The sequence below is a fragment of the Herpailurus yagouaroundi genome, unplaced genomic scaffold (assembly GCF_014898765.1).
Source record: "Herpailurus yagouaroundi ecotype Mexico unplaced genomic scaffold, PumYag 205, whole genome shotgun sequence".
NCBI lineage: Eukaryota > Metazoa > Chordata > Mammalia > Carnivora > Felidae > Herpailurus > Herpailurus yagouaroundi.
In genome coordinates this window covers 7641546-7657014 of record NW_024412436.1, presented here as the reverse complement: position 1 = coordinate 7657014, position 15469 = coordinate 7641546, and the positions used below count along the sequence as shown (strand labels likewise).

At 43.4% G+C, this 15469-nt stretch overlaps 2 protein-coding genes and 1 long non-coding RNA gene across 5 annotated transcripts in view; 2 read left to right on the top strand and 1 right to left on the bottom strand.

The window, feature by feature from the left end:
• The first annotated feature begins 96 nt into the window (after positions 1 to 96).
• The window catches only part of OPN3 (opsin 3), a 51468-nt gene continuing 36095 nt past the window's right edge, over positions 97 to 15469 (top strand). The window contains exons 1-2 of one of the 3 annotated variants that reach the window (XM_040451805.1): positions 7194 to 7665; positions 11793 to 11872. In XM_040451805.1, coding sequence (XP_040307739.1) covers positions 7293 to 7665; positions 11793 to 11833 — 414 coding nt within the window. In that variant the 5' untranslated portion in view covers positions 7194 to 7292 and the 3' untranslated portion in view covers positions 11834 to 11872. Of the gene's footprint in view, positions 222 to 7188; positions 7666 to 11792; positions 11873 to 15469 lie in introns of those variants that run through there. The other 2 variants (XR_005783620.1, XM_040451804.1) reach the window with 2 other exon arrangements.
• Positions 5724 to 7028, bottom strand: LOC121015101 (uncharacterized). Its single transcript, XR_005783621.1, has 3 exons — positions 6540 to 7028; positions 6302 to 6446; positions 5724 to 5770 (listed from the first exon to the last, which is right to left on the bottom strand). It is a non-coding gene; the product is annotated as an uncharacterized LOC121015101 (long non-coding RNA).
• Positions 7556 to 14691, top strand: CHML (CHM like Rab escort protein). The gene is made up of 2 exons (XM_040451802.1): positions 7556 to 7665; positions 12100 to 14691. Exon 2 carries the CDS (start codon positions 12127 to 12129, stop codon positions 14086 to 14088), a length of 1962 nt encoding a protein of 653 aa, XP_040307736.1. The 5' UTR covers positions 7556 to 7665; positions 12100 to 12126; the 3' UTR covers positions 14089 to 14691.

Sequence of the window (15469 nt, the reverse complement as noted above, 5' to 3'; positions counted from 1 at the left end):
GTGTGTGTGTGTGTGTGTGTGTGTGTGTGTGTGTATGTACACTGTCTGGAGGGAAGTCGAATAGGTAAAGGCCAGTGAAAGAAACTTGGCATTACTTTCCCTCTCCTAGATCTCTTCCTACCTCAAACCATCTGCCTTCCTCAAAATGCTGTGGAGAGTCACCTTACCACTCATTCTTGTAGCTTTGCTGGATATGGAACCAAAAACTTCTCAAGATGAAGGTATATTTCAGCATTTGTCATTTCTGTCCCAAATAAAGTTATCTTTAGAGGTCCTAGGGAATAAAGACGTTTCTTCTTCCTTTATGCATTGACCTTCAGTGGAAATGATCAAGTGAGGCAGGAGTGGGGAAGGGGTAGTTTTTGATTGAGAGGAAAGTTCTTCAAGATGTTATTAGTTGAATGCAGCATGGGGAATATAGTCAATAATATTGTAATGATATAGGATGGTAACAGATGATAGCTACACTTATAATGGTGAGCATTGAGTAATGTCAAGCCACATGTTGTTCACCTGAGATGAATACGACATTGTTTGTCAACTATACTTCAGTAAAACAAAACAAAACAGAAAACCCTGACCAGCCCTTCTCAAACTATCAAGGTCATGAGAAATGAGGAATGTCTGAGAAACTATCACAGTCAAGAGAAGCCTAAGGAGATTTGATTACTCAGTGTAACGTGGCATCCTGGTTGGGATCCTGGAACACAAAAAGACGTTAGGTAAAAACTAAAGCAATCTGGCTAAGCTGGGGCCTTTAGTTATTAGCGAGTATCAAAACTGTTTCCTCAGTTGTAACAAGTACACTAGTACAATATGTTAATAAAAAGAGAAACTGGGTGAGAAGGTATATGGGAACTGTCTGCACTATCTTCTGTTTTTCAGTAAATCAAAAGCTGTTCTAGAGGGGTGCCTTGCTGGCTCAGTTGGAAGAAGATGTGATGCTTGATCTCAGGATCATGAGATTGAGCCCCATGTTGGGTGTACAGATTGCTAAAAAATAAACTTGAAAAAAATAAAGTACATTTACAAGGTGAAATGGTTTCCCCGAGCTAGTCTAAAAAGATGATACAAGAGAAGGCATCCTGATGTCACTCCTCCATGTGCCTGTCCCTTGAGTCACATTCCTGAAGCCTGGACTGATGCCATCTGTGTATCAGGGCATAGCTGTCATACTGCTCTCCACCTTTGCCATCATTTGGGAAATTTCCTTATCCAATCTCCTATGCCTTTCTTGTTATTCCCTCATTTTGGTGGCTTACGTACAAAAATAGTGCCTGGGAACTACATTTTTGTTATACCTTGCATGTTTGAAAATATTCTTAACCTTCTCTTGCATTTGATTAATATTAGGTTGGGTATAGAATCCTAGGTTGGAAATCACTTTCGTTTAATATTCTGAAGATTTTATTCCGCTGTCTTTTGTTTCTCATGTTGTTACAAGAAGTCTTTTCAAATCAGTTTCTGCTGCTAATCATAAGCTAGTCTATCCCTGATTCTTTGTACATAACTTGTTTTTATCCCCTGCCCCTTACACACATGCACACAACGAAGCTTATACATGTTCTTTTTCTCCCAAGTGTATAAAAATTTCACTACAATGGGTATTGGTGTGGAGATCTCTCTCTCTCTCTCTCTCTCTCTCTCTCTCTCTCTCTCTGCTTTTAAGGGCAAGGTTCTAAGTGAAATTTCATTTTTAAACAAATGTATGCATTTGTTTAAACGTCTGCATTGGGGAAGGGGAATGTGGACAGATACACAATTTATACATCAAGCTGATTCCTATGCATCTGAGGAGCTATATGCACTAGGAGAACTGACATTCAGAACTGAAGACATGCAAGATTCTCTCTCTCCCTCTCTTTTTTAATTCAACTACATTCATTAAATTATGTTTCATAAGGCAGGAAAAGATGCAGATATATTTGGCAAGATATTTCTTTTTTTTTTCAGTTTTCCTTTTTTTTTTTAATATATGAAATTTATTGTCAAATTGGTTTCCATACAACACCCAGTGCTCATCCCAAAAGGTGGCAAGATATTTCTGTAAGGGCTCTGTTTCCCACCAGGGACCAAGGTTAGAGAGAGTAGGGAAGCATGCATCCCAGTCCTTGGAAGTTTACTTGATTGTGCAAGTGTTGAAGTTCCCTCTCACATGACATGTGTATGATGCGGAAGGCTGGGGGTTATCAGTGATCCCATGCAAGAATGACAGATAAAACATGTCTCCATTCCCCCTCACTGCCCCCTTGTATTTTATAAAGGATTTGCTTGGAATATAGGGACACGGATGATTTAATGCTCCACTGTAGGAAGATATTAAAATGGACCCCTTGATGCCTTGGAAGGGGCCCCACAATACAACTGAAGAACTCCCCCATTCTAAAGGACAGGGCTGCACAGTCCATGCAGGAAGATGCACAGAGATACTGAGAAGCCAGTTCTGCAGGTAGTAGCTCATTCTCACCTTCAAACTACTGAAGAGAAGGTAGTTTCTTAGGAGATCGAGGAGAGCACTAGTTAACAGTTCCTTGGAATTTCAGAGCAGTCAAAGGGCCGAGACTTTTCTCGATTTCTTTCTACCCAGTGGGCACCAGAGGGGAGAAACTGAGGCTGGCCAGTTCTCCACAGCAGTCCACACCCAGAATTTGGTGTGACTAGAATGCATACATTGCGAGAGGAGCAGATGCTAGACTCTGAGGGCCCCTACTGGAGAAGACTGCCTGCAGGGTCTGGGGGCCCTAACCAGGGTCCTAGGGGGAGATGCAAGCAGACAGCTGGCAAAGGCATTACCTCTGTCAAGGGACTTGTGAGAGAAAGATCTCTGTCACTTCAGGTCCTCAAAAGAACCCACGAATCACCCTAGAAAATGACAGCAGTTAAAATCTGCCACAATCTGAGGGTGCCAACATCAGATGACAACTTTACCAATCAAGGAAGACAGGCTTTGGAACCTCATAAAATATCATTCAAAGGCAGTTAAAGAACAGGTGCAGAGAAGACATTTGAAATCAGTAATGGGAGGGAGTAAAGTTACTTTCTGCTTACACCTGCTGAGTCCGGCTTGCTCAATAAGCTGGTTGCATCTGTTTCCTTTTCCTACTCTGAGAAATGCAGGCACAATTTGCATCTACTTTTTTATTGTGAAAATATACATAACATAAAAGTGTACACAAGTCAGTGGCTTGAAGCACACTTACAATGTTATGCAACCATCACCACTGTCTATTTCAGAACTTTTTCATCATCCCAAACTGAAGCTCTGTGATCTTAACCACTAACTCCCAATTCCTCCCACCTCAGTCCTCAGACCCTGACTTTCCATCTCCATGAATCTGCCTATTCTAGGTACCGCATGTAAGTGGAATCATACAATATTCGTCTTTCTGTGTCTGACTTATTTCACTTAGCATAATTTTTTCAAGGTTTATCCATGTTGTAATGTACTAGAAATTCGTTCCTTTCTATAGACTGAATACGATTCCATTTTATGCCACATTTGGTTTATCCATTTGTCTGATATGGACATGTGGTTCATTTCCACATTTTGGCTGCTATGAACATCAGTGTACAAATATCTGTTGAAGTCCCTGCTTTCAATTCTTTTGGAGATTAGATAGATAGATAGATGTAATTACTGGATCATATGATAATTCCATGCTTAACTTTTTGAGGAGCTGCCACACTGTTTGCATAGTGGCTACACCATCTTACATTCTCAGCAGCAGCACACCAGGGTTATAATTTCTCCACATCCTTGCCAACACTTATTATTTTCCATTTTTTTGTTTTAGTTTTTACTTTTTGAGAATAGCCATTCTAGCAAGTGTGAAGTGATATTTCATTGTGGTTTTGATTTGCATTTCTGTAGTGACTAATGATATTGAGCATCTTTTTATGCACTTGTTGGCCATTTGTATATCTTTGAAGGAATGTCTATTTAAGTCCTTTGCCCATTTTTGAATTGGGTTGCTTGGGGTTTTTTGTTGTTGTTATTGTTGAGTTGCAGGAGTTCTTTTTATATTCTCTATATTAATCCTTCATAGATCTATGATTCACAAATATTTTATTGACTGTCATTTCACTCTCTTGATAGTGTCATTTGATGCACAAAAGTTTTAAATTTTGTTGGAGTTCATTTATGTATTTTTTCTTATGTTGCCTATGCCTTTGGTGCCATATTGAAGAAATCATTGCCAAAGCCAATGCAATGAAGACTTTTCTCCTATGTTTTCTTCTAAGAGTTCTATAGTTTTAGTGTTTAAGTTTAGTGGTTTGCTGCTTTTTGAGTCAATTTTTCTAAATGGTATAAGAGAAGGGTCCAACTTGATTTTTTTGTTTGTTTGTTTTTTGTTTGCATTTGGACATCAGGGTTTCCAACCACCATTTGTTGGAAAGACCTTCCTTTCCCCATTGGATGGTCTTGACAGCCTTGTCAAAAATCAATTGACCATATACGTGAAGGGTTATATCTTGACTATTCTGTTCCATTGATCTATGTCTGTCCTTATGCACTTGCGTATTCTGTTCCCTTGGTCTATGTCTGTCCTTATGCACTTGCTTTTTAAGGTGTGGTATTTTGCCATCTCCTATCATAACATACTTCTGAAAATAAATAAAAATATATATCATTATTGACAATATAAATCATATTTCTGGTCTTAGTCTGCTTCTGTTGAGTATAATAAATATCTTTAGCAGTTAATAGTATTATAATAATGACTCTATCAAAATCCTTACACATTTGCCAAAAGCCTCTTACTCCTCTTTTTCCTTCCTTGCTATTCTTCTTCTTCCATATAGGTTTCCCAAAATGGCCATGGCCCTGCATGATCTGCCCAATCACTGGTCACCCATATTTCTGCCTTCATTTCTTAATTCCCCTCTGCTCCAGCCACATTGGTTTCCTTGTTTTTCCTCCAAAATGCTACGAACGGTCCTAACCCAGTACATGCTCCCTGTGCTTGCAGAACTTAGCATGGCTATCCATAACCATTTGTATAAAATAATCTTTTCGCTCTCTTCCCCATACCCTTTCTCTGCCTTATTTTTTCTTTATGACACATATCAGCATCTGACACACTACACATGTACTTACTTGGTTATTATCTATCCCAACACTACCAGAATGTAAGCTTTGTGAGGGCAGGGACTCAGCACCAATGAACGAACGAACGAATGAATGAATGCTTTAGAAAAAAATATAGTGAGCCCTTTATTCATTCAACAAATATTTATTGAGAACTTACTGTAGACTAGATAGGAAGTGTGATGAAAACATAGTGAACATTAAACATATTAAACATATAGAACTTGTTAAATGTTTGCATACATCGGGGCGCCTGGGTGGCGCAGTCGGTTAAGTGTCCGACTTCAGCCAGGTCACGATCTCGCGGTCCGGGAGTTCGAGCCCCGCGTCGGGCTCTGGGCTGATGGCTCAGAGCCTGGAGCCTGTTTCCGATTCTGTGTCTCCCTCTCTCTCTGCCTCTCCCCCGTTCATGCTCTGTCTCTCTCTGTCCCAAAAATAAATAAATGTTGAAAAAAAATTTAAAAAAATGTTTGCATACATCTAAAATATAAAATTATATGAGGGGCGCCTGGGTGGCTCAGTCAGTTGAGTGTCCGACTTTGGCTCAGGTCATGATCTCACAGTTCGTGGGTTCCAGCCCCGCATCAAGCTCTGCGCTGACAGCTCAGAGCCTGGAGCCTGCTTCAGATTGTGTCTCCCTCTCTCTCTGCTCCTCCCCTGTTCACATGCTGTCGTCTCTCTCTCTCAAAAATAAAGATTAAAAAAATTTTTTAATTAGATGAATTTTTTAAAGGTGTGGATGGGTTAATAAGTCTCATAGATGACAAATCCAGATTGGAATCTTCAAAGACAAATCAAGGTTTTGAGGGCTGAACCCCCCCCCCCCCCAGCTACTGCTCAATGCACCAGGGTGGAGAGATCACCCCGCCCTATTTGATTCTGCATTTCCAGGGAATTTAGAATGGGGGTTCAGTGAAGCTAGTGATTTTCTACTGGTCTTTTGAACAGGGGTAGAAGGGGTAAACACCCTCATAGAGGACAATTCCTTTGCCCTTCCACACTGTGCTTGTCACCAGCACCCAGGGCCACCTTCAGGTCTGGCTCAGGACTGTGGTCCTCCTGTGGGACCTTGTTAGAGGCTGTGCAGGGACAGCGGTGCAGCCCTCGCAGACTATGATCACGTTCACAACCTATATTTGACTTGTACTATATTTTCATGGCTACTGGGGAAAAGGCCAAGTGGAAAATGTGTGTTCTAAATATAGCACCTACCTCTCTATAGCCGCTAGATTTAGGTTGACGCTTTGAGAGCACAGCCTGGATGGTCGCCACCAGTGAAGAGCTTTGGCAGGCCTCAGTAACAGGACAGGAAGGAGAAAGATGGCGGGCCTAGGGGTCCAGCCTGGGGCTCACTTACCTGTGTGAGATGAGAATAATGTTGTGGGCTAGCAGTAAGTTATTACAGCTTCCTGGGATGGTGGGAAACCCAAGATGGGAGGCCCTCACCTACCCTCTCATTAGCTTGTGTTAGGCGCAGGCGCTCATAAATGTTTATAAACGAGAAAATGCACGAGTGAATTGGGTGCATGGGTGTGATGCTTTCAAGCCGGGTGCAGGGAGATGGGATGTGCGGGGCCACTGCGGTGGATTTGCCTCCCTACTGCCTTCTCCTCCCTGCTCGCCTACTGCTGTCCACTAGTGCGGGCACACGCTGGGGCAGCGGGTGCTGGGGCCAGGAAACAGAGTCCGGAGGCCCAGCTGCGAGCAAAGCAGAGAATACGCCAGAGGTGAGCTGCAGAAAAGCGCCAGAAGGAGGGGGCGGGGTTATGAGGAGGTTGAGAGCGCGCAGAGCCGCAGGGAACTAGACGCTCTGAGGGGCGGGAGTGTAGGGGGCGGAGCTATACGGGCGCGCGGCGCGGAAGAGGGCGGGGCTACGAGGGGGAGCTAGAGGTGTGGGGATCGGCGGGAACGCACCACGCGGGGGATAGGGGCGGGGCTACAGGAGAGCGCCGAGGGGGAAGGGGGCGGGGCCTCGGGGGAGCCGGGAGGGGCGGGAACGCGACGCGCGGGGTAGGGGGCGGGACTACAGTGGCGGGCCGGGCGGAAGGGGCGGAGGAGGGCGGCCTCTGGTGACGCGTCGAGGTCCTGGCGCGCACAATGGCCGGGGCGGGCGGTGGAGCCCGAGCCCCACCCAGTGCGGAGCGTGCCGCGGCCCGCGCAGGAGGCTGAGCGCCGCGGCCGCCGAGCGCGCCGGCGCCGGGCCATGTACTCGGGGAACCGTAGCGGCGGCCAGGGCCACTGGGAGGGCGGCGGGGCCGCGGGCGCCGAGGGGCCGGGACCGGCGGGGACGCTCAGCCCCGCGCCGCTGTTCAGCCCGGGCACCTATGAGCGCCTGGCGCTGCTCCTTGGCTCTATCGGGCTGCTGGGCGTCGGCAACAACCTGCTGGTGCTTGTCCTCTACTACAAGTTCCAGCGGCTCCGCACTCCCACCCACCTCTTGCTGGTCAACATCAGCCTCAGCGACCTGCTGGTGTCCCTCTTCGGGGTCACCTTTACCTTCGTGTCCTGCCTGAGGAACGGCTGGGTCTGGGACACCGTGGGCTGCGTGTGGGACGGGTTTAGCAGCAGCCTTTTCGGTGAGTTGGGCTGGGAGGAAAGCATCCTCCCCTCTGAAAACTTCCCGTTCCCTGCATTGCCACCGTCTCTGCGCGTCCCCTCGCCACCCAGCCCGCTCCCAGTTCCTCCCCGCGCGGCCTCCCCTCCAGCCCGCCCTGCGGTTCAGCTCCCGCGCCGGCCTCGCCTCCGCTCGTCCGCCCCGCGCCGCATGGCTTTTCCTTCCTCCTTCCTTCACCTCCTCTCGGCCTGCGGCGGCCCCGGCTCTGTGCCTGTGGCCGCCCCTCTCCAACGCAGCCGGCCCGGCTTCAGCCCCAGCTCCTTCCCAGCTCCCTCCAGCCGCTGTCCAGTTCATCTCATTTCTCTGTTTCCACCTCCCGATATAATTCAACAGGCCACGAAACGGCGGCTTTACACTTTGAGGAAAGAAACGAGGGGCTGTAGAGTCAACAGATTCAAGAAAAAGTAACTCATGAAAGCTGGAGAGGGGGATGAGAAGAGATTTAATTCCCTCAATGCTGTTTTCTAAAATGAGAAGTAGAAATGTAGCCGAGTGGCAGTGTGTATTTCTTTTCTTTAATTGTGCTCATTAGCAGATATAAACCTTTGAATGCTTCCTAGGAAGTGAAAGAGCCTTCATTCAGGTCTTCACAATGCAAATTGACTTGTGGCTCATAAGCTATTTTTACTATATTTTACCTCCTTAGTGGTTCCAGCACACCAAAATCTAAGGTGAGATTACATCTGGCTCTGAGAATCCCACCCTAGATGGACAAATAATTAGCTGTGCAGCAGTAGATTTCATTGAAGTAGAACTTGATTGTTAAAATGAAGGTTTATTTCAACCATATTCCTAATCCTGCGGAAGATTCAAGTCTCACTGAGACTTGACATTTCGAAGGAGGATCTACCCAATGTATCGTTGAGGACGTGATTTTCTAAGCTTGGCAAGTACCTTTTTGTGTGTGCTCCAGGAATTTCATTTGTACAGGCTGTGAAATGAGAATGTGTATTTCTCAGGTCTTAAAGTTCCTAAAAAAAAAAAAAAATCCTGAAATGTATTGATAATTTATTACTGCTTTTATCTTGGCAGGTTTTTGAGAACAAAATCTTTGCAGCATTATCAGAAATTTTCTTATTCACCAATCTCCTATGTTGTGGCAAACCCAAATATTTGATATAACCCACTCTTTGGTATTTTAAAGGAAACCAGAAAAAAAGTAATAGAAATCATGATTTCATTTATTTGATTGATTCAGTGATTCTAATATTCCAATACTACTTCCCCCCTCCTCAATAAGCATTAATGTGAGAATTTCATTTATACAAAGATTTGAAACTTGGGAGGGGGCTGTTAAGTGTATGTAGGTGGTAATATAGATGGCTAGGTGATTATATTTTTTATATTTAAAATACCTGCCAGGCAATTTTTTAGGCAGGCTAAGTTTTCAGAAAGAGGGTGATCGAAGCTTAATTGTGAAGTATCATCAGTAACGCTCCCTGAGATGGGCAACAGGTGTTTGATCACAGACATGAAATTTCTTATTTCCAAGAAGTGCTCTTTATGTGCTGGGAAGTTCTGTTTCTACCTGGACTTTGTGCCTGGGGCTTTAAAAACAGGGTGTGTGGAGTTCTTTATTAGTGCTAGCATTCTCCCTCTTCCTTATCTCCTCTCTGTGACCTCACTCTGCTGCTGCGTCTCCTTCTCTTCCATTGCTTTTTCCTCCTTCACTCCTCTCCCTGCTCAGGTCCCATCCTAGTCAGAAGGGATTATCTAAAACTGGTAGAAACGTTCACCACATGGTGTTTTGACTTCTGTGTTTCTCTGGGCATACAGTTACGCTTTCGACCATGACTTTATCCCTGTTTTTAAATTAGAGGTGGAAACTCTGGGCGAAGAGATTCAGAGACTTGTTTAAGCCCTGGGAGACAAGTCAACAGTGGAGTTATGATAGAACTTAAAAAGTTCTTAGCCAGGATTAAGAATTTCTTTGCGTGAAGTAAATTCCAAGGATTGTGCTCCTGGATAAGAGTTAAAGTCGAAGAAAGGGAGGGTACATCCCCCCACCCCCCCATTCCCCCCGGAGCAAAACTAACATGGAGTGTTGTAGGGGGAGGAAATTTAAAAATTCCCAAAGTGGCTGCTTGTTTCCACTGCCCTATCAAGTGGAAAGCCCACTGGCCTGATGACACGAGAGTGGGTTCTGCTCTGTCGCCTGGCTAACCGATTGTATGGAGTTTCCCAGTCACTAAACTCTCCCGCCATCAGTTTTGTTATGTCATGGAGGAGTGAGCTAAATGTTCTTTAAGGTGGTTCTGTCCTATGTGCTTGGCGTTTTGAGGACTCTTTGGACATCTGTGGGTTAGAAGGCGCCTGGTTTTAGCACTTATGCTTTGTATCTTCTGCTCTGTCTCCTAAGCCAATAATAAGCACATGGTGTGGTTACACTTCCTCATATACCTTCCTGGGTTCTGTCTTCCTCTGCACACCCTGCTGGAAGAAAGCAGGGTAAGTAATGCATACACACATGTATGAACAGGCTGGGCGGCTGCCTCATTTCACCGCTCAGTTCCTGTTTTTTCAGGGAATGCTGACAGCAAGTAGAATCCCTGATATTCTTGAGGCAGAGGCTTTGACGAGACAGGACTGTTAAGATCGCCATTTCACTTAAACTGACCAGTCCATTCAGTGAACTAGTCGATTTAATCCAGTTTTCGGTCGAATGGCTTGTTTTACAAATGTCCAAGGTAATTTGTCATCTTAGCCTAGGCAGGCCCATTTAGTACTGATCTAGATTTCAGTGAGTGTACTGGTAGGGAACATTAGTGCTCAAAGAACGCCCCCTCTAGCTGCACGATGACGATGACGGCTGAGACATCACATGGTGTATATGTAGTGTGTCAGCCTGAAAACTGCCAGGGCTGTATGCCTTACACCCCCTTCGCTGTTGCCCCTTTAGCCACACAAATGTTCTGTGCATGGTGTATAACCAGCCTTATGCCAGAAGTTAACGGGGGGGGGGGGGGTGGTTTCTTCACTGCCACCTCCCACCCCCTCCAAAAATCCAAATAACATATTAATCTTAGCAGAGGATGTTTAGATAGGCCTTTATGTTGGGATACAGAGATTCAGGGTCACAGAGCCAGAGGCTGGCAAAATGCAAGCCACCTCATGCTCACTTGGATTTCACAAGTAGGTATTATTTATATGAATATATTTTAACTTAGAAAGGCAGAAATTCTCCTTTTTAACTTACACCTAAAAACACATGTGTGTATGTACGTTCATATAAAGATTTGTTATAAATGCATGTTCCCTTCAGTAGACCTTTTATGCACCTAAATATTTCAAAATGCTGGTTGTTTCACTGAATTAATCCCTTTGCAATAATCTGGTTAATTCACTAAAATAGTCTCATGATGCTACCACGAGATCCTACGGGAGGCTTTGGCACGGAAATGTCTTTCATTCAGCTGTTCTAAAAACACCCACTGACTAAATTGGCCACAGAAATATTCCTCGTCATGACAATGTGCACATAGTATGTAGTCTGTTTCCATAAACAGGTGGAACCACGCATTTCTTATAGTCTAAGCTCACAGTTCTGTATAGTTTTATTCAGATATTAGTATTAGAAAAAGCAAAACTTATAGGCACCTGGATAGCTCAGTCGGTTATGCGTCCTACTTCAGCTCAGGTCATGATCTCACCGCTCATGAGTTTGAGCCCCACATTGGGCTCTGTGCTGACAGCTCAGAGCCTGGAGCCTGTTTCAGATTCTGTGCCTCCCTCTCTGCCCCTCCCCTGCTCGCACTCTGTCTGTCTCTCAAAAAGTGAATAAATGTAAAAAAATATATATATATTTAAAAAAAGAAAAGCAAAACTTCTAGAATTGTATTACGAAAGTTCTTTATTTTTATGGGACATTATGATGTCCCCTCTTCATTATTATGTAATTTGGGGGGTAAATCTCTGTTGTTTTCAAGAAATTAGAAAATATGTAAGAAAGCATTTAATGACTTGCTTTCATAGAGGCTTATGTGCTAACAACAAATCAGACTCCAGTGGATTGTAATTGCTGTTGCATGAAATTACTTTTCTCTTAATATTGTTTACAATTGTATTCTTTCTTGAATTTTCTTCTTTCAGAGAAGAGTTCCAGTCACAAATGCATGTGTGATGCATTTTGACATTTACTGCTAAGATGAAATACAGAAATGAAAACCACACATCCGTTTTAGTGTTCTCAGATGTGATTAGATATATTTTATCATATTTTTATGCTACTGACCTAAGGAAAACAGTATTAAGAAAGGGTGACAGTTAAACAGCTAGGACCTGCAGCCTCAGTACTTCTGGGATGAACTGGAATACCACAAGGAGAGATTTATTACGGCACATTCACGTCCCAGCTGAGCCCTCAGCCTAGACTCATACGTGTTTCCTTTATCGGCAGTTGTCAACAGACGCTTTATCTTCCAGAATGGCGGACAGTCTCCCCACAGAATTCGATGTGATCATAATAGGGACAGGTCTGCCCGAATCCATCCTTGCAGCTGCGTGTTCAAGAAGTGGTCAGAGGGTTCTGCATCTCGATTCAAGAAGCTACTATGGAGGAAACTGGGCAAGTTTCAACTTTTCAGGATTGCTCTCCTGGTTGAAGGAGTACCAGCAAAAGAGTGATGTTGCAGAAGAAAGTACTGCCTCGTGGCAAGGCCTGATTCATGAAACAGAAGAAGCCATCACTCTGCGCAAGACGGATGAAACCATTCAACACACAGAAGTTTTTTGTTACGCCAATCAGGATATGGATGACAAAATTGAAGAGACTGATGCTCTGCAGAAAAATCCTTCCTCACTGACATCTAGTACTCTCACTAAACCTCTGGATTCTGCATGCTTGTCTGAAGAAACACACTCATATGTCACTAGCTATGAAATGCCTGCCAAAGACATTCCAAAAAATGATGGAGAGATTTCACTAGAAGTAAGTGGTGTAGAGGGCACCTTGGCAGAAGAAAAATATTGTGGAGATGAAACTTGTAGACACACAGTTTCAGGTGGAGATACAGATGAAAACAAACCTATAGAGGAAGACAACACTGATCAACTAAAGAGAAATAGGATTACTTACTCTCAAATAGTTAAAGAAAGCAGGAGGTTTAATATTGATTTGGTATCAAAGCTCCTGTATTCTCAAGGGTTGCTGATTGATCTTTTAATCAAATCAAATGTTAGTCGTTATGCAGAATTTAAAAATGTCACTAGGATTCTTGCATTTCGAGAAGGAAAAGTAGAACAGGTGCCTTGTTCCAGAGCAGATGTCTTCAATAGCAAAGAACTCACTATGGTTGAAAAGAGGATACTAATGAAATTTCTTACATTTTGTTTAGACTATGAACAACATCCTGACCAATACCAAGCTTTCATGCAATGCTCATTTTCAGAGTACTTAAAAACTAAAAAATTAACCCCCAACCTCCAGCATTTTGTACTGCACTCCATTGCAATGACAGAATCATCTTGCACTACAATAGATGGCCTTAAAGCAACAAAAAACTTCCTTCAGTGTCTTGGACGGTTTGGCAACACTCCCTTTTTATTTCCCTTATATGGCCAAGGAGAAATTCCCCAGTGTTTCTGCAGGATGTGTGCAGTTTTTGGTGGAATCTATTGTCTTCGCCATAAAGTTCAATGCCTTGTAGTTGACAAAGAATCTGGAAGATGTAAAGCAATTATAGATCACTTAGGTCAAAGAATAAATGCTAAATATTTTATTGTGGAGGATAGTTACCTTTCTGAGAAAACATGCTCAAATATACAGTATAAGCAGATCTCCAGGGCAGTGCTCATTACAGATCAATCTATACTAAAGACAGATTCAGATCAGCAACTTTCCATTTTGATAGTGCCTCCAGCGGACTCAGGAACATGTGCCGTTCGTGTCACTGAATTATGTTCTTCAACCATGACGTGCATGAAAGACACTTATCTGGTACATCTGACCTGTTCCTCCTCTAAAACAGCAAGAGAAGACTTAGAGTCAGTAGTAAAGAAACTATTCACTCCATATACTGAAGCAGCAATAAATGAGGAGGAACTTACAAAGCCAAGACTCTTGTGGGCTCTTTATTTTAATATGAGAGATTCCTCCGGAGTCAGCAGAAGCTCATATAATGGCTTACCGTCCAATGTTTATGTCTGCTCTGGGCCTGACTGTGGACTGGGAAATGAGCATGCGGTCAAGCAAGCTGAAACGCTGTTCCGGGAGATCTTTCCAAGTGAAGAATTCTGTCCCCCACCTCCAAATCCAGAAGACATTATCTTTGATGGTGATGATAAACAACCAGAGGTTTCTGGAACCAATAACATAATCATGGCCAAACTAGACTCCTCTGAGGGAAGCAAAAACCTAGAAAGCCCAGGGAAACATCTTGAAAACTAGGAAGAAGCAAACTGGAAGTGCTATTTTGGGCCTTCGTCCTGGCATCAGAGTATTTTCATTTAGAGGACAGTGTCCTATATGAGTAATTAGAACTGGTTATATGATGGATGCTGTGTAGATGTTGTCTTTAGTTCTGTTTGAGACATCAGTCATTGGATGTCTTTGTTAACCTATCAGTAACTGATTGACTGTTGGACAAGGTTAACTTTATTTTAGTATTGGGTGTATAAGTGAGGGTTCCATATTAGCAACTGGGCTTAACGGCAGGTAATATATATCTACTAATGATCTTCCGATTGTATTTGTCTATAACAACAATAATACCTAAGGAATATTTTAATTAGTTTTGCAGTTATTACAGTTGCTACCACCTCTGAATAGTTACACAGTAAATTATGTGGGTGTTTTGTATATGATATCAATGTACAGACATGATGGTAGCAATAGCAACTTACGCAAGTGCCAACTGTTAGAAGATTAGCTTTGCATGTTCCTTTATTTGTCAAGGTCTGGTGTTTACAATACACTTTGCAGTTCAGTTCCACTTTGCAGTTCAGTTCCCCCATTTGACTCTTGTTAACCTATGAGTCAGGGACACCACCACAATCAAAAGATTACAGAAAGTGCTGGAGAATTCATTTAGTCATTGAAGAGTTCATTCTTGGGAAGTTTGTCCCAAAGGAAATCTAGGGCGTAAGGTTAGTTCTGATTTAATACTTCAGAAAATTGCTGCAGAGCCCTGTGCTGGCACCTAAAAGAAAAGAACTTCCAACAACTCTAACTCAGGCCAAAAGGAAAAAGTATCTTGCCCCCAGGAAAAGGTACTTCAGATTGGCTGTTATGAAATTCCTAAGAAGAAATGGAGTGAGGCATTTCTAACCTGGGATTACAGATGGTTTCTCAAAACCATCCATAGATTTCTAAACAACAGAAACATTTTTTTTTCTAGAACCATCAGAAGCCAAAACTGTTGTACTACAGTTGTGAATATCTGTGGAGTTGCGAGAAGAGGTAAACTCCATCCACTTCAGTCTCCTGTTTCTGTTCCTTAGAATGATAATCCTATAGGAAGAGAGCCCATTAAGCCAATTTTTTGTTCTGGAATGGAGCATTTCTATGTGTTAGGCGCTTAGTGTGCTTTCTAATTACAGTTTCTCAACAACCCTGTGAGGCTGACAGTGAATAGATTTTTAAAGAAGAAAGACAATTATTAATAACTTGCTCAGGGTCTGGTACGTGTAGAAGAGCCAACAGTGGAATCTAGGCTTTCTTCTAACATTAACTGTTATAAGAGTGCCTGTATCGCGGGAGGGGAAACATGCTCCTGGAAGTCAGTGCAGCATTGCTCCAGACTCGGGTCTCTCAGCTGATTCTCATCAGG